Here is a 19,115-nt window from a genome sequence, read left to right as displayed (position 1 = left end):
CCTAGCGTGATTAGCATGAAGTTCCACTAATAATTGTACTTGTGATTAAATTTCGACTCCTTAAAATCAGGAGTAAGAGGTACGTGATTTTCCTAATCACGACAGTTCGGTATACGTTAATGTTATGTTATTAACTTATTTAATTAGACAGGTTGTTATTTGAATGTTTTTATTCACGGCAATGTGATACACGTTCACGCAAAGTTATTACACTGATTGACTAGCTCTTAATTTTGTGGTATTTCTGTTTTTTATTTTTATTTTTTCAAAGAACGAAATGTTTAAGTGAGGGAGTAGGATTCTCTCCCCCTTTTTTTTTCCCTCCCCTTCCCTCCCCTCCTATTTGAATGGTCACGGTTAAACCACATCAACATCTTATACGAATTTTTTATAGCAAGAAAAAGACAAAATAAGAGAATATAACAGAAGAGGATGAAATGGGATGGAAAGAGGAAGGGAGAGAATCATAGTCCTTAAGTGAGTCGTTATTTGAATTTTTCTAATCATGAGAGTGTGACATGCGTGATGTTATTAAACTAATTGATATGGTATGAGCAAATGTAGTGGCTCATAGGCTTGGAAAGTATAACTATTTAAAGGTGTTTTTTTATTTGTATAATGTGCCCCTTCATTTTATTATTAAACAATTTGGTGAATCGTCATTTGAGTTTGTCATATTGCTACATTGATTCATCGTGAATCGTTATTTGAATGTTTGATTCAAATTTACAATACGAAAGCATACAATATATATTTTATTATAATTAGCATCGGATCACAATGAGACAAGGAAAATGAGACTTTTTTTTAAATTTTTTTAAAGTTTTTAATTATTTATTTTTTATGATAAGGAAAAATGGGACGGTAAAATCCCAAAAACATGAATATTTCCTCATAAAAACTTAGTGCATGCAGGGCACAAATCTAAGCTGTGACTGATGTCTCCACTGCAACCTTCCCAGAGTAACCAACTTTAGATTTCCTATCAGCCTCCCAAAGCTCTGGTATTGCTTCCCTAAGGTTGTGAATGCTTTCCAAAGCATAATCTGCACCTTTTACTCTCTGAGATGTGCCAACCTGTAACATTCAATAGTGACAATAAGATCGCATCAGCTTATGACCAACTTTGTCAACCTGTACTGCTGTACAAGTTGATTGATGATGATTTCTTTAGGAGTTGTGATGAGATCCGTTGTATGTGAGTTAGTATGTTTTTGGTATAAAGTTGTCAATAGCTTACCAATACAGTTTGAAGTCCCACTCTTTTGCCAGCTTGTATGTTGCGGACGCTATCTTCAAAGAACAACTGAAAGAGCCAAAAATACAACCAAAAATGGGCATAAGTGAATAATCTAAAGAACCTGGAGATATTCAAATTTTGAGAAGAAAATATAAATGTTTCTTACTGTTCTCTGAGGGTTAATGTTGGCTATCTTGAGAGCCCGTTCGATGGCATCTTCGGATGGTTTGCAGACAATTGGAGTTTTGGGTAGTTTGGAAGTGGGGTTTGCTGTAGCAAAATGGCCAATGATGTCAAAAATCTGGGAGCTGCTAGTAGTGGTGGTAGTGCTGCTTAATCCCACGAATTCTATGTCGTCTTCGTCGTCAGAGACCGTGTTTTTGTGAATCGGATTGAGGGTCTCAAAGCAGATAATCCCTTCAAAAATGTCTTCCAATCCAAGCCTGCTTAGTGCTTTAGCAGCGTGGATCTTGTCTGCATTTGTGAAAATCTGTTTCACATATAAAAGAGAAATAATTAGCATAAAGAAAAAAGCTTGAAACTCTTGTCACGTGATGTGAAAGACAAGGGAATAAATAACCGGTTACACAGTAGGTGCTTACAATTTTCCTGTAAGGCAGGTTCAGCAAGAGGCTCCTCAAAACCGGGTCCGGTTTTATGTTCTCATAAGGTAATCTTCCATGGACAAAACTGTGATATTCATCGTAGTCAAAGTCATAGCCAATTGCCTGCAAAGAAGGACCCGCAAAGTTATGCATAATTCATTTGAAAAGCTTAGAAATAAAATAATAAAAGGTCAAAAATATGCGAAGAATTTAGAAAAGAAAAAAGTACCCTGAGACCAGCCATTGTTGTTCCATAATTCTTGTACAGTAGGTTACCCAACTCAGGGATTATGCTCCTGTCAATGCCAAGCTTTTCAACCATATAATCTGGAGGAAAAGAAAAAGGGAAGTCATCAAAACAAATTATATTGATATGAAAAATGCGGAACGGAAGGGTTCCTCGACTATCCTAGCCATCTGGCCTAACCCACCTCTGCAGTTCCAAGGCCTCACTTAGAATAAAAAGTATTACCTTCTATATTGATTCTGCATGCTGTAGCAATGCCACTGCTATAGGGATACAGTGTATCATCAAGATCTGCAAAAGTTCAAACAAAAGTGGTCTAAGATGATTGCTTTACAAGTGAACTCGTATTCGTACATAAATTTCCAAAATTAAAAGGCTTACCGAACAAAAGGCAGTCGAATTTTGTCCTCTGAGCCTGCATGAGTCGATCGTCGAATTCCATTTCAGGAAACCTTCAGAAAACGGCGAAGAGAAGTGAACACTAAGTTCCATGAAAGCTTAAATCGACACAAGTTTATATCAAGTTTCATTTTCAGTCTCAAACTAAACTTATCCATCATCATATATGGATGACAAAAAAAATTTGTGGCCCCTATTGACTCAGATTACCACCAAAACAAGAAAAGGGTTTTCAAAGGTGAGTAATCTGAGGCCAATACCTAATAGCTTAGCTTGGAATTGGATAAGGGGTTTCTTAGTTTCTGAATGGACAATCCACAGCCGCTACTATAAATTGAATCAAAAGAAGAGGTGGACCAATGACTTTATGGGAATTTAGGTTTGGATATAGATTTATATTACAACCTAGTAAAAGTTGTATTTACTTTATAAAATCAGGCGTTAGATTAATGCATAAAGCTAAAAACGAAAGTTAACTTAAACAAAGTTTCATGTGATTATTTCAAGCACTTCCCGTAGTGTATCATAACTTTAGGGAACAAGAACAACTCATTCAATAAATTTTTACAATTTAAAACTATATTTAATTTGAATCACAAGAAAAATTATTGGGTTCATTGGGCGAGCCTCAATGTATGAACTGCTTTAGATAATGATTGGGTTCATTTGGTGTAAATTGGATTTGATCTAAGAACCAAAATTTTTGTGCAAAGTGGATGTCATATGAATGAAATGAACCACTTTTGCTTATATAAATGATGTTTGAAGGAAACCCAAATCTCCAAAAAATGGGTTGGAAATGCCTTTGATCAAAAGATTGAATATTTGACTTACCAGATTAGAATGCCAATACCAAATCGATGAACTAGAGAGAAAGAGAGAGTTTCTTTCTTGCAAGAAGAGAACTCTGGGAAGAGAAAGAGAGAGAGAGAGAGAGAGAGAGAGAGAGAGAGAGCGAGAGAGAGAGCACAATGCTAAAGGTATTGAAGAACGAAGGAGTGGGAGGAGGAATGAGAGGAGAGGAGGTGGGTTTAAATAGGCAAAACCGTTGAGAAATTCCCACGAGTTTATGTATTTTAAAATGTTTAATTAGATTATTAATTTTTTTTCATCTCAAATCACATTCAGTTAAATTAAATTTTAAATGTTTTTTTTTTTTTTGAACACGTTAATTTTTAAATGTTTAAGACTCAGAGAAGTAACAAGAAAATGAGAAAGAAAGAAGGTAACAGGAAGAAGGCAACTGGTTTCCAAGGATTGAAAAGGTTGAACCAAACGTTGTATTATGTGGACTCTCTTTGTCCAAACATTTCCAGTTTTGCCACAATCTCCATCTCACCTCCCTTCACGGTCCAAATTTACCCTTGTAGTTTCTCAATATTCCATAAATACCCCTGCATTTGAAAGCTAGTGGTAACTGGTAACTTGTTTTTGAAACAAGTGGATGCCAAAGATTGGTGCCAACAATGATGACAAAGGTGGTGGGAAGGTGCATATTATCCTTTGGTTTGATCTAAACTCTCTAAATTCAGCATTCTTGCTAAGAGGTAAATATTAATGGGGTTCTTTCAAAAGTGGAATTTTTTATGGATTATGCCACCTCATATTTCTAGCACAATGTTTTATAGTTTTGACACATGTTGACGTTAAACTGTAAGTGGCAGAAAGTTCACGAAAAATTCCACTTTTAAAACCCTAGTATTTATCGCTTATCTAATATGCTAAGAAACTGCTATTCTAATTTGGGAAGGAAAAAATTGAAGTTGCTTACAGCATACTCAATAGGATCCCAAGTATTCTTATCTTATCCATTCATATGCTTGACTGTTAAAGGTGCAATAACTAATTTCTACGACTTGACGGAAAGATAATTGGATTCATTAAAGTTGTCAAGGTGATCCTCTTAGTTTATACCAGTTGTGATTCATATATTTTTGTCGTATACGTATTATAATTTGAATTGATTATTTTCTTAAATATCATTTAAAGAACAATTTTGACAAAAAAATAAATAAATCAATGAAACGATAAATTATTTAATCTATGTATGAGCAAATTCATGGTATTTGTAACAATTAGGAACTTTAGGATGAACCAGCTATTTTATTTGATACATATCGATGATTACATTTGATTGAATTTGTTCAGCGATGTTCTTCAAATGATGTTTAAGAAAATGAACAGTTTTATTATGACATTTTACGATGAAAATTCGTTAATCACAAGTATTTCTTTAAGGAAATAATATTAACTAAAGAACAATACTTATGTGATTTCAGGACGTACCTTATATTGTGATCAACAAATTCTTGATTATACATATCAAAATCGAAACCGTTCATGACACACAAAAAAAAAAAAATACATTTCTTTGTTTTAATAAAGGTTACAAAGAAATTATAGAGCAGTATTAGTAACAATTGTTTAGTTGCCACTTAGTATTATGGTCTAGTGGTACTCTTCTTTATTTGTAAGTGAGAGGTCTTAAGTTTGATTCTCGCCAAAGACGATTTCAATCACATTATTGCTAACCTATTATGAGGCTTAGCCCACTCCTTTAGTGTTGATAAAATCGTTTGTTAAAAAAAAACAAGTTTTTTGTTAACTAAAGTAAATTGCAAAATAAAAAATTGGGGGTTGGCCGATTTAATTGGTACCCAATAATCTAGATGCTTCTGGACACAGGTTGCATCTAGGTGGATCTGATATTTATATATATATCACCATCTAAAATGAGCTCTAGTAAGCAGTAGAGACAAAAACCAGCATATGGGATGGTCTCTTTCATTCTCCACCTTCACTCAACACAGCTTTAACTTTACCTAAAAAAACTGGTTGTGCAAGCTACAATTATGAGCCTGGACACATGTCATTGCATATGATTTCGTTCATACTTTTCTCTTTTCATTTTTTTTTTCTTGAAAGAAGGCAAATTTCAACAAGCAAACAATGATATGAAATGGAGTCTAAAGATTAACTTTAGGTCAATCAGAAAGATGATATTTTATGCATGAAACTAGACAATCATTGAGGGTGCTAATTAGTACATTAATTGGTTTAATTAATTATAATATTTGTGGTTGAAAAATGCAGCTAACCACCACCATTTGTGGTATGCATATAGCAATGATGGTTATAAATTACCGTGTCACACTTTTTTCATGATTTACAAACCCCTCTAACTCTATTTTTTTTATTCAATGTTCTAAAAATCGACTTTGGCACTGATGCTTAAGCAAAAGCGTTATGCGGTGATCAACAGTCAGAAATTAATCCGTAAATAGAGAAAAAAAATAAAAAAAAAATCAGAAAGTCGCCTAAAAAGTCTAAGTAAACGCCTGAATGACCTAGGTGGCCTAGGTGGTCTAGGAGGTCTTGGCTTGGTTGAAAACTCTATGAAAATCAGAGTATGATCATTATGGTTTCAAGATTTTTTCAGAAGAGAATTGCGCGCTGAGCTTCTCTCTGCCCATTTTGGGTTCGTAGAGGAAAGACAAAATGTGTATCTCTCTCCAATTCCCAAGTGACCATCTCTCATCCTTTTCTCTTTTATATTTTAACTGTTATTCAATGAGGCTGTGCCACCCAACATTCTAATTAACAAAAGTGTCAGCCACCTTCCACTCAGCCAATACCTTTTTATACCACGTGTTTGATCCAGTTATTTTTCTTAAAATTCACCATAAATGAATACAACATCTAAAAATATTTTCTAAAATACTATTGACTTGAAACCACTTGAACACTAAAGAAAAAATTTCAACAGTTTTATAAGTCATATTTTAAATATTTTTTTTAAAGTACATCAATATTTTTATACTAGAAGAATGAGGAGTTCGGTTAAGTCACACAATGGGTAACCTAATTTAGTATTGAATTCACCATTCATGAGATTCAAACCTAAGATCTCTCACTTTTAAGTAAAGAAGAATATCACCAAACCGTAGTACTGCGTTGCAAATAATAAATTTAATTTAAAAAAATGCCTAAAACTCGTTTAGGCTAGCATAGGCATTTAGATGCTAGATTCCTCCTTGCCCCTCGGCTAGCGCCTAGCTATTTTTAGAACATTATTATTTTTTAATATAATGATATATTACACTAAGAAGTGCGGAGTTTGGGTAGGATGTCATAATAAGCTAAGTCATAATAATTTGATATTAAACTAGTCATACACGAAAGTTAAATCTAAGACTTTCTATTTACAAGTAAACAATAATAACACTAATGCTAAGTGACTACGTAACATGAAGTTTAAAGCAAACCATTGCGTCATTTACATGATGAACACGCACTAGCTTGGTATCTGACACAGATAAAAAAAATTGATAACTTGTATGATATGCATCAAATATTGCCCAAAATATTCAATATCAGCTCCATTCAGTGGATTGTGGAAGATGTCTGCATCTTCGATTTGTATGAATTATATACCATAAATTTGAGAGCCTAACCTCCATAATTGAGGGATGGTGGGGGAAGTCATATCCAATTTTTTTTTTTTTATAATAATTATAGATGATAAATTGTATGAATAATTGTTGAAATTAACCTTTTAAATAATAAAGGTGTCACCACAATATAGCAGATATACGTGATCAATTTGGAATAATTTATAACTTTACATGCCCTTAGCTAGGTGTAAACGCAAGATATATTGGACTACTTTGTGATCTATCTTGCTTCCTTTAAACTCAACAATATATATATATATATATATATAGGTAGCTCAAATATATGTTAATTAATTAGTAGTTAGTGTCATGAGTTAATGTGACACTAACTACTTATTTTGGTCAGGACCGTCTCTGAGATTTTGGGGGTCATGTGCGAAATTTATAAAAACATCCCTCCTTAAGATAAGTCTTAACAAATGTAGGACAATATATTGACGCTAGAAAACAATCACTCAAATCAAAACAAATTTTAGCACTTACTGATTGCAAGTTTAAAAATGTCATTAATAATAAGTAAAAAGAGTTACAAACATAACGTTCACTAAATAATCAAAAGCAGTTCAATCTTAAACAACCAAACAAGAAAACAAACTTCAAAAACTCTAACTTTAAAGTGTCACTTGAATATGTAACATTATTATATAATAATATTGAAAAAATACCGTCTTTTATGGTGTATTATTGGCACTCAAAATATTTTATTGTACTCTAAATTTTTGTATTTAGAAAGAAAAAAATTACGCTTATGAGGAGTGTACGATGAGATTTTAAAATGCTAACAAAATCAATTTTTGAATATAGAACATTATTTCATAACAAAAGCAACTTTAAATATAAAATATTATTACATATAAATATTAGATGACAAAAAATTTGGGAGCCCCTTCAAATTTAGGACTTTGTGCGATTGCACCTTTCGCACCCTCTCAACGCCCCCTCTGATTTTGGTGCACTCTAGAATATACTCATATGCTAGAACTGTTCATTTTAAGATCATATTGTAAAAATTCACTGAAATTGAAAAATTATTTAGCTATTTGATGATTATTATGAATACCGTCATAAGAGTATTGAAGTTTTGCAAATATTTCTATGATGACCTAAAACTTAGATATGTTGAAGAATCGGATCACATCGGTCATATGACTAAATAATGTCCAATTAATATTTGAGAGTTTCCACCTATAATATCATTGAGGCATTTTATGATAAAACCAAACACCTAGTAATTGGTTATGTTTAGATAATCTGCAATATTGATAGTGGACTATGTTAAGCCTACAAAGTTTATCAACACATACAGTTTGGATTATATGATCGTTATTTAATCGTCAGGTTTACTAAAATTACTTGTTTGCCTATTATTTAGAAAACTAAATTATATTGTAATGTAGTATTGAAGTTTGGCAGAGTTGTATTTCAATGAGAACTAAAACTTAAACTTAAACATGCAGTTTGAATACATTGTAAAATAATTATTAAAAAAAACGAGTGGTTAACACTGTATTAATTTATTAACTCGTTAACACTTGAATGCTGAGCTATATATGTGTGCATAACATCAATAAACATTTCTAAGTTGGCCTTATTGAACTTTATTTTATTTCAATATATGATGGATGTGTATGTACATACATGTATCTAAGATAAATAATATGGCCACTTACCATTGAAGTTTGTGCCGCCACTAATACTAATAAAGTGCAAAGGCCACCATAATTTATAAGGAGGTAGATTGTCTGCCCTGCTGTTTGATGATCTTTTCATCTCCTCTTATTTTGTGTGGTCATTGTTAAGTCACGTCAATATTTTATATTGATTTTTTTTATAGAGATAATAAGACAAAAAATAATAAGAATATAAAATGTTGACGTGACTTAACCGTAACTGCACAAAATAGAAGGGGATGAGAAGGGCACCAAACAGGAGGGCAGACAATCTGCCTCCAATTTATAGAGGGTCATGACACATGAGCCTTGATTCTTTTAATGTGCCACGACGAAATCATTGAATGTGACGATCCATTCCTTATTTTTCATGTAATTTTCTCTCTAAGTGTGTAAAATGATGTTTATGCCCTTTTGGCAAAAGTGAAACCTGACGTAGACGTAGTTATTCGGCTTCAAATTATTTTTCTCATTATCGTAATTAAATAGTACTCGTTGTTACGGTCGTGTGAACGTAAATTAGACCCGAATCAGACTTGTAACGAAAAAGGTACGCCTAGTTAAATTGAGTTAACAATGGGTAGATTATGTACACGTGCGTGTTAATTATTCAGTGTTTGAAAACCACTATTTTTTATAAGGCACGTTAGATTTTGTGTGATTTCCACTGTACAAAACCTTATCATTTTTCTCTTTAAAAAAATGACCACCAACCAATTAGCCTTTCTCCTCATAGAATACAAAGAATATTCCGTTAAAGTTAACGGAATATTCAGATGCCATTAGACTTAATGGAATATTCCGTTAGTTCTGCCAGCGCGTGGCCCTTGCGTGTGGCCGTGACTTGGCGGCACGTGAGGGCGCGTCCAGCCACCAACCGGCCTGTGCTTGACATGTATGGGTCCGTGACATCGAGTAGAATGCTTTGGTATATTTAAACCCTCTGTTTGAGCAAACTATGGGGGTTTTTCCTAACCTTTTTTTTTTTTAATGTTCTTTTTAATTAATTAGTTTAGTTATTTCCCACATAGGTGAGACTTATTCCAAGGACGTACGAGGACGAGCAAGGCTAGGAGGCTATGATCCATCGACGTATTAGTGAGTGGCCATTTGTTTTCGTGTGTGTGTGTGTGTGTGTGTGTGTGTGTAAACTTTATAGTTTTCACAAATACTTTTGGATTGAATTATGCCTATCATGCCATGTTTTATTTAATTTTAGAAATGTTATTACGTGGTTGAGATTTATATACTATCATGGCATGTTCATATGCATTTTACCTACTTATCATACATTGCTACACCCGGTGTTAGTGCTCGCCCAGGGCTAGGGCTAGTCTTTCACGTGTATGTTCACATTCGCACCACACGCTCGCCTTAGATCCAGGTAGGTGCCAGTCCTGTCGTACATGTTGCAATAGGCAACTTCGACTCGTATGTGATTGCAAATAGCACCAGTCTTTCGTGATTGTAGCACTAGAGCGTATATTATGATTACACCCAGTCCTGTTCATGTTTTAAAATCCTCTGCATGAACTCATGTGTCAGCATAGATTGATGAGCACCTAATTTTATTATAGTACTGTTGAGATATGGTGATTTGGCATACTTCTGAATACACTGTTGATTTACATTTGATTTCATATTTATACGTAGTATGATTTTCTGAAAACTATACATGTTTTATGGCAAGGGGTTAGTATATTCAGAAAATAAATGAGTTTTATAAACCTTTGTTTTTGCCCACTCACCCTTCTGTTTTTCGCCCCTCCAAGTCCTAGTTAGCTAAATTATTCTGTGGCGTACGAGGAATATCCGGCGGTTCTGACATATCCATAAATAATGTAGGGACTTTTCCTGTTGTGTAATAAGTACTTAACTAGTTTCGACTGCACTACTTGTGTCATCTATGCTCTGAACATTTGTGCTTTATGGGTTCTTTCCACTACTGCGCATTCTCTACTTTAGTTTAAATAATTGTTAGTTTTAGTTTAAATTTATCCATATTTTTATGCTTCACTTCCCTTTTTGGTTACATCACCTTCGAGTGATGGCCAGCATACCTCGACTTCGATCGGGGTGTGTCATTGGAGGCCAAATATTACACTAGAGGGAAAAGAACAAAACAAAAAGGACTCCAAAGAGAATATGGGTAGACCCTTGTTAAGTCATTCTTTCCTATTCACCATATCCTTAAAATTAAAGGGCAAGATCCTTACATATATATTTGGGTGTTTCAGTCCTTTGAGAAACACTCGACACACTTTATGTCGTATTTTAACTATAGAATTGTTTATTTATTTTAGGTCTTTCTTCAAAATTATCTCGGTTATAAACCACTTACAGAAAAAAATCCTATGACCATTGTTTTGAATACTAGGCATTTTAGTGTTCTTTGAAGTACTGCATTCATCTATTTTCTTAAATAAAATATGCATATTTTAAATTTATTATTAAGGAAGAGATGATGTTTTGAAACTACTACAATAATTTAGGGAAGATGAGAGTTTCAAACTCGGGACGTATGGGTAGAAACTAAACACTCTATGCACTAAGATACTAGACTACATGCACTGCAACATGTATTGAATTTGTCTAATTTTTTATAAAAATAATCTAATTGGTCAAGTTATAAATTATTATAAAAGGAAAAAAAAATATTGCAGAACTTGGTGGTGGCTTACAACCAGATGGGTCTTATGAAAGGAGCATTTCTGACTCTTTCCCCCTCAATTATTTGAACTACCTGGGCTGGCGATGACCACGACCCTTGTATTGTTGTTACTAATATACTATGATTTATAATAGTATAATTATTTGGACTCCTAGCTTCCAGTTGGTGAGGCTGTTTAGGAGAAAGCTACACCAACGGAGAGTTGTAAGAACCATGATCTGTCTGTCAATATTTTACTGTTGCATTCGTTTCTATGCACTAGATCTAGGAGTTGTTAGGATTTTTTTTTATATTTTTTTTTTGCATAAAGCCAAACATGGTTCGCATAGTTTTTGGGTTCCTCTGCATATAATTTGGTTTCATTAGTACATTAGAGAGAAAATTTTCAAGACTTTTCTATCACGTACGTCATTGTAACAATGTAAACTAATTGAACACTCTAGTTAAATTGAGCGGCAGGAACAATCCCGCATAAATATTTCTCTATACCATGAGATGAGTATCGTGTATGAACGTATAAACGCAATAACGGTAGTATACGCAAAAATATCTTGGTCTAAGGTCGTAGATTTATTGGCCTTATATCAAATGCATGTTCTGTACGGCAACACCAATAGCGAAGGGCCTTTCATTTCCAAAGTAGTTTATTGATTTCTTTAAGTGAAAAAATGGAGTTTAATATTTGATTTAGCGGGGGAATTTCTTTTGCAGAATTGAGAAGTAACATCGGGGTCAAGCTTTTACTAAATATATTTAACCAATCAAGAGCAGGTAGCATAATAACGATCAATCTGGATTTTTTTAAAGTATTTAATTTGTTCTTGAATAGGCTAACTGTTGTCTCGTGCTGCATCAGATGAGAGGAGCCAGACGTAGACAGCCAGCCTACGCGCAAGCGGTATGCGTACTCAGTTTTCTGTGATACCATAGTAACCATACAGACTACAGAGTCGTTTTACTTACTAATATATTTCAAAGTTTTGAATTCTACGTACATGTGTAAGAGGAATGTTATATATACCCGGTGCCTTGTAAGAAAGCGCAAACAGACTAAACCATATGATTCGCCTTCGTGTGTCTGTTTCACCATATATCAAAGTTATTAATTTAATTAGTTGGGGTGTTTAGATTGGCTCCTCCAAAATATTATTTGAGTTTTGAATATTTGTACTTTCGTGCAAAGGCTTTATACATTTAGCAGTATCAAATAAGAAAAGAACTTTATCTGATTAAACATAAAAAATAAAAAAAGTGTCAATTAAACTCACTTATTTAAATTCTCCAAATATTATGAGAGTTTTAGAAGTGCTAACGTTTGACTGTTGGGGTTTGGTAGATTAATAAGTGTTCGGCGACTGGGAGCATAATGTAATGGTGCATGCCGCAAATCCTACGATGTGCTAAACTGTTGAGATCACCGGAAACCCTAGGATCTGCTCCTTGACAATTATCATCTCTACCATTCAATTTCCCTCGACAAACCATCATTTAATCCAACATATGATTCACTAACACTATTGTCCAGTAATCTTTATGTTCACTTGTAATTAAAGAGGTTATAAGTTCGACTCTCATGAATATGGAGAGTTTGTAATCAGTTATTAATTAATGGTCCATTGTGTGACTTAACTCAATCCTCACACTAGAATCATTGTATCAAAATTTAAAATGTTATTATCTTGTGTATATAAACTCTCTAATAAGCTCTTAATGATTTGAGAATTATGGTAGCAAAAATATGTCATTTTCAATTTTGACAAATTTGTACCTACAAAACAATTAAACACATTTGGCCAGTGGATTTATGATCACTAAGTCAGTTTCTCTAAAAAAATAGAGTTTAGGGCTCAATTGCATATAGAAAAAGTTTACAAGAAATTAGTGTAGAATGGAGTATTTATAGGAGATGTGGCTGGCCATAGGGAGAGGGATCTTGAGCCATGTGTCGGTGTCCAGTTGGCCAAAGTATGTCATCCGTTGGATGGAGGAGCACATTATCAAAGAGATTATTTAATTACTATTATCTTAGAATTATCTCATAAAATTCTTGATTAGATTTGATTGTGATTCCTTACTTGATTGGGTTGGTCTTTAATAAGAAAAGCTTAAACATAAGCATTAGTTATTAATCCTATCTTTAATTCTCTTGTCTTATCTCCTTGCCATCGGCAACAGAGCTTAGAGAAGTCATAGTCAGTAGTCAGGTCTTTTTGAAGGTTGAACTGCACATGGAACAAATGTGGACCTCCAATTTAACGAGGGAATTACCATCACTTGTGGGTAAAAGTCCACGTATTAGCTCCTGGATTTTTTTTAATTAATATTATCTTAGAATTATCTCGTAAAATTCTTGATTAGATTTGATTATGATTCCTTACTCTCTTGTCTTATCTCCTTGCCATTGACAACAGAGCTTAAAGAAGTTGTAGTCAGTAGCTCAGAGTTTTTTGAAGGTTGAACTACGCATGGAAAAAATACGGGCCTCCAATTTAATGAGGGCATTCTCATCACTTGTGGGTAAAAGTCCACGTGCTAGCTCCTGGATTTTTTAAATTATTTTTTGCTCCATGAATGTCCCCACACCTGCCGTGCTATGCTTAGGAAGTACAAGAGGTGTAAAATCCCAAGTTAAGTAGGCTTGTCAAAAATGGATTTTTCGATTGCATTGATTCTGAGCTTTGACTTGTAGTAAAAGTCTTCTAGGAGATGGAGTCCAATTGCTTGCAAAATTTATTTTAGGGTTTGTTGGATATTAGGGCTTAAAAAGATAACTCTTTGAATATAACCTGAAAGGCTTTATAATTCTGAATTGGAAAAGGATCCTCTTCGGATCCCTTCCATCTAATCCTTATGACCCACAAATCCGGGTCCTTGAAATTTGATCCAACGACTAATTTATTAAAACTTTTAATGGGGCTCTCTGTTTGTAACCGTTGGATCAAATTTTAAAGGCCCAAATTTGTGGTTCATGAGGCTTAGGTGGAACGGATCCGGAGAGGATCCCTTTCCTTCTGAATTTGATCTTTGTTTAAAAATAGATAGACACATCATCTACAATAATAACCATAGATTTTTCTATTATTTACAAGCATGCCAACCTAGTAACATTAATGCAGTGGAATGCGGTTATATCCCAAACGTGGAAAGTATAATTTATCAAGTTAATGCAAGAGTCAATTTTCAAATTTTTTTTTTTTAAATTGCTATACGTTAGCGCCATATTTACTGCTTCAAATCTTTGAATACCTTTTTGCACTCTTTGCCCTACTTGTTCCTCTACACCTTTTTTAAAGCCTTGAAAAAGTGTTTTCACCGGTTAGTTGATCATAAGAGGAGTTTGAGAATTGTTGCTCGTCCAGTTAGGCTTTGGTTCTCTTTCGAAGTGATTGGGGACTTCACATTTAGGATGACTCGAATCTACTCTAGATGTGCTTCGTCTGTGGTCTCAATGCGCTGGAAGTTGGGGCAATGGTGATTTCGGTTACCCTCGGTGGTCTGCAGGTTTATGATGCTCTTCCCGGCGATCAACTCGTCTGTGTGTTGGCTGCGGTACACATCATTCGTCTCTAGCTAGCGAGCAAGCTGCTCATGATTGCGTTTGGTGTTAAGCTCAAGTTGAACTTGAACCTGACTACCCTAAAGTTTCTTCATGTTCCCTGTGTTGCCTGCTTCGATGTGAGGTGTGAGGGATTATCTTTGAGCCAAGTCGAGATTGGAAACTGCACATGGATTCAGGGTTTAAGTGTTCATTAGAGCGTGGGCCTAACCGTGAATGTATACTCATTTGCGAGCCAAGTCGGTAATGAACACTTCTCAGCACACTAAGGCAGGAGATAATGTTTTCACAAAGGCCAAGGCAAAAGTGCACGCTACCTAAACACCTGGTTCGTGGCTGTTTAGTAGTTGCTTGTTGAGACACTTTTGGAAAGAAATATCATCATCAGCTCTTATCCTGCATCGGGTTACCTCGTCAAGAGTACGCTGCATTTCGATGTGCTTAATGAATAAACTCTCCAAGGTGGTTTAATACGTGATGGCACTTGTCAAGTCTAACGTGAGGGCATTTGTCAAGTCTGCAACCTACTGGGATATTTTGGATCAACATTTGGAGTGTTGAAGCTTAGTTGGTATGCATTTTCGTGAATGGTGGAAGTGTTGTGAACAGCGGGCACGAAATTTAAGTTAAATAGGTCAAATTTTTTGAATAACGGGGTTTAAAAAACCTTTGGTTCAATCGTTAATCCAGATCAAGCATGCAAGTCCAGTCTAAATCAAATTCGATCTAGAGATTAAGGGCCGATCCAGTTGAACCACTCTGGGACCGAATCAGGGCTTAGGAACCAGGTAAGACATGTGAGCAGCTAGAACGGGTCAGGTTGGCCCACTTGGCCTTGGGTTGGCGCAACTTAGGCTTGTGAGGGTTAGGCTACGCTATAGCTGTCTGCGTGTGTACTTAAGCCTGATGTGCTTGGGTTGCTTGTGTAGCTGTTGGAACTGCTCTGTGAGCCTACTAGTTCTAGGCTACTATGCCTGCAAGTTTTGAGCTGTTAAAGTGGCAACATTATTGGATGTGGCTCGTGGTAGGGGGCATCCAGCCGCGAAAAACGGCGGCATGGGGCCACGTCATGTCCCTTATTCTCTAGTCTATGTCCATGGGGCCACGTCATGTCCATTATTCTCTAGTCTATGTCCATGTACATAAGGGATTTTGTTCATCGTGAATTCTGAACGTTCAATCATGTTTTTCCTTCTCTAGGCCAGCACCATAATCAAAGAATTAAAAATTTGAAGATTAGAAGCACCTAGAAAAATTCAAAGAAAGGGAATTTTGAAAAGAAATTGAGCAAGAGCTTCTTCGAGAATTAAATTGAGCTCCCAATGAAAAGCATCAATTTGTGGTAGCAAAAATTCACCGTCTTTAGTCTTGACGAAGTTTTACGTATAATACTTTTGATCAAAGTGTGTAGGGTGGGGAGTATTTTGCTAATGGATCTTCGATATTTAAGTTAGTTTTTCTGAAAAGAGATAGAGTTTAAACTTAATTGCATAGCAAAAGCTTACCAATTAGTATAGAATGGTATTTATTGGGAGATGTGGTCAGCCATGGATAGAGGGATCTTGCGCCATGCGTCAGCGTCCAGTTGGCCAAAATGTGTTATCCGTTGGATAGAGGAGAAAATTATCCTGAAGATATTATATTATTTAATTAATAATATCTTGTAATTATCTCGTAAAATCCTTGATTGGATTTGATTGTGATTCCTTACTTAATTGAGTTGGTCTTCAATAACGAAAGCTTAAAGATAAGGATTAGTTATTAATTCTATCTTTAATTCTCTTGTCTTATATCCTAGCAATAGGTAACATAGCTTGGAGAAGTCATAGCCAACAACTCATGCCTTCTTGGAGGTTGAATTGTGCGTGGAACAAATGTGGGCCTCGTTAATTTAATGAGGGCATTATCATCACTTATGGGTAAAAGTCTACATGTCAAATCTAGAATCTTTTAAATTACTTTTAGCTTCATAATTATAATTGACTACAATTTTTGATATCATGATAACAGATAACATGACAACTCATATGTTCATTAACAACTGATCATAATAATTGACATAATTAGTACAAATCAACAAGCATACATGTACCTAATTGAGTAACGTGATCCGTTAGTCTCAAATCATATATCAACAACTCAAATAGATCGAGACTGATATGCAATTAAATGATATGTCAATTTGTCAATATTACTAGCCCCACAAATTATTGGTGATGAAATATTGTGATCACCATCTTTGTTTGCTTTACAACAAGGAGGCCATTAGGGTTTGGATTTTGATGAGGGTTTTTTTAGCCTCAAAAGGCTGAAGTAGTTTGTCTATTTTGATTTACTAGGAAGCCTATCAATAGCGTTCATTCTATCTAAAGTCCCTAGAAAAATGAAAGTCCCACACAACAGCTATCATGCATATATAGATTGTGGAGTACCATCCAACTCAAAAACAAATGCATGCAGTTCTATCGATCCCCGATTCCCATTTGTCACATTCTTTGGTTAAAAAGGAAAGAGATCCCTCATCGTTTTTATTCATTTACTGATCTAGGTCAAATATGTGCAGCTAATGCTCCTTATTATGAATGCAGTGTCCCTATGAAGTGTATGTTCCTTGTTACAAAAGCCCAATCAGAATCAAATACTAAACATCTAATTATTGAGTTGGGTGATGTAAATACTTGTAGGATTGATCAATAAATCGGAACGAAGGGTCATTTGATTCTAGAGAACAAAGAGTCTCGTTTGGTAAGCATAATTAGATTGAAATTCTGAAAGGTCACTTAAAAGACATGTTTGAAGATATTACAACAAGCCGCATATTTGTAAATTTACCACCAAACTTTAGGACCTAATGAAAACAGCTGTATGAGACACACTTTTGTTATATTATATGTGAGCTCAACATCGCAATCTACATGTAAAGTCGGTTCCTCCCAAGTAATTTTAAAAAAAGGCATTCGTCCATTTCTCCACTAAATAAAGGAGAAAGCAACAAAGTCCTATATAGTCAGAATCATCACACATTCACTATGAAAGATGCCTGAAAGTGACCTCTCCCATCCAGAAGAAAAGAACAAAGTAAAGAAAACAAATGACAGTACCGCCCGTCGCTCCTCCTCCATGAAACTCAAAGTCCATGCCTAGATTAATAGATTCTGACTTCTAATCCAAGTGTCAAGTCCTAAACCCTAGATCTACTGCCACAACGTTCACACTCATATGAGCTCTACGACGACTATAACTCATCATGATCCATGAGACATTTCGATCCAAAAATAGAACGATCCATGAGCCTGAGATCTCAAGTTCAACGATCGGTGTCCAAGGGCTTCAAGTTATGATTACATGTTTTTAACCACTTCAATTACAAATTGTCTAGAATTTAAATATTTAGAAATACTTTTGGGAGGTTCTATGGCCACCCCCAAACTATTAAAAACACTCTTGCACTGTGGAGACACTTGTTTTCTCTAACATGACATAACTATGGAGGTAATCATGAGTCGTAGTATTTGGTAGAAACCGTATTAAATTATTTAATAATTCAGTAGCTAGCGAATAGAAAATCTTTAAAAAATTTGGTTGATTTCCTTTAATACTAGAAGTCCAACACGAGTCATTTGGTAGCAACCAACCGAAAATTGTGCACATGTATCGTAGCTAGAAGCTTAGATCCTCAAAATTTTCTATTGCTCCCTATGGAACAGTTTCAGTGGTTAGCACCATTGTCACCATAATCGTTGTGATCTCCATCGTTGTCTTCATTTACAATGGAGGGTTTTGTAGGTTCTGGAAGCGGTTCACAAACTAAATTCTAAGTTGTGTTAATCTATTTTGTCATGGTAAACGGATAGTTACTAAGGGCCTTTTGGGGGGGTTGAGAGGGTGATTTTAGTTTTTTTCTTTCCGAAATAATAAACTTCATTCATGATTAGGAATATTTATATAAACAAAGTAGATAAAAAAGAGTAAAGGGATCAAAGTTAAAGAAGAACTACAACACCAAACAAAGAGGGAGACCAACACAAACATAGGTCAGGAAAAATAAAAGGAAAACTAATGAAAATTGCTTGAAAACTTTGAGTTTTAACGATAAGGACAAAATAAAGGGTAAATTGAATAGTACTAGTATTGACTTTTTAGTGTTCAAATATAGTTTTTTATTAAAGTGAATAGAACCGAAAACTTTTGGTAAAGTTCCCCAAAATAAAAGACAAACAACCATAACAAAAAGAAACCTAATTTCCAAAGCAAAGTGCAGCTCCCCGCCGCC

The 19,115-nt window shown here is 34.8% G+C and overlaps 1 protein-coding gene across 1 annotated transcript; it reads right to left on the bottom strand.

The window, feature by feature from the left end:
- Positions 1-738: 738 nt before the first annotated feature.
- Positions 739-3,493, bottom strand: LOC103941004 (suppressor of disruption of TFIIS). The gene is made up of 8 exons (XM_009351189.3): positions 3,326-3,493; positions 2,474-2,544; positions 2,318-2,383; positions 2,075-2,172; positions 1,843-1,968; positions 1,407-1,730; positions 1,241-1,306; positions 739-1,077 (listed from the first exon to the last, which is right to left on the bottom strand). Exons 2-8 carry the CDS (start codon positions 2,532-2,534, stop codon positions 925-927), a joined length of 894 nt encoding a protein of 297 aa, XP_009349464.1. The 5' UTR covers positions 2,535-2,544; positions 3,326-3,493; the 3' UTR covers positions 739-924.
- Positions 3,494-19,115: the final 15,622 nt, after the last annotated feature.

Source organism: the organism of the source record quoted next, unplaced genomic scaffold (assembly GCF_019419815.1).
Source record: "Pyrus x bretschneideri cultivar Hongxiangsu unplaced genomic scaffold, Pyrus_bretschneideri_v1 Contig2, whole genome shotgun sequence".
NCBI classification, from domain to species: domain Eukaryota; kingdom Viridiplantae; phylum Streptophyta; class Magnoliopsida; order Rosales; family Rosaceae; genus Pyrus; species Pyrus x bretschneideri.
This window is presented reverse-complemented; position numbering and strand designations above follow the sequence as displayed.

Excerpts from the sequence above, each read along its gene's own strand:
- LOC103941004 (XM_009351189.3), bottom strand. The coding sequence starts at position 2,534 with ATGGAATTCGACGATCGACTCATGCAGGCTCAGAGGACAAAATTCGAC. Across the intron at positions 2,173-2,317 it reads ATGCAGAATCAATATAGAAG|ATTATATGGTTGAAAAGCTT; the intron begins GTAATACTTTTT and ends CTTTTCCTCCAG. Across the intron at positions 1,078-1,240 it reads TGGGACTTCAAACTGTATTG|GTTGGCACATCTCAGAGAGT; the intron begins GTAAGCTATTGA and ends TGAATGTTACAG.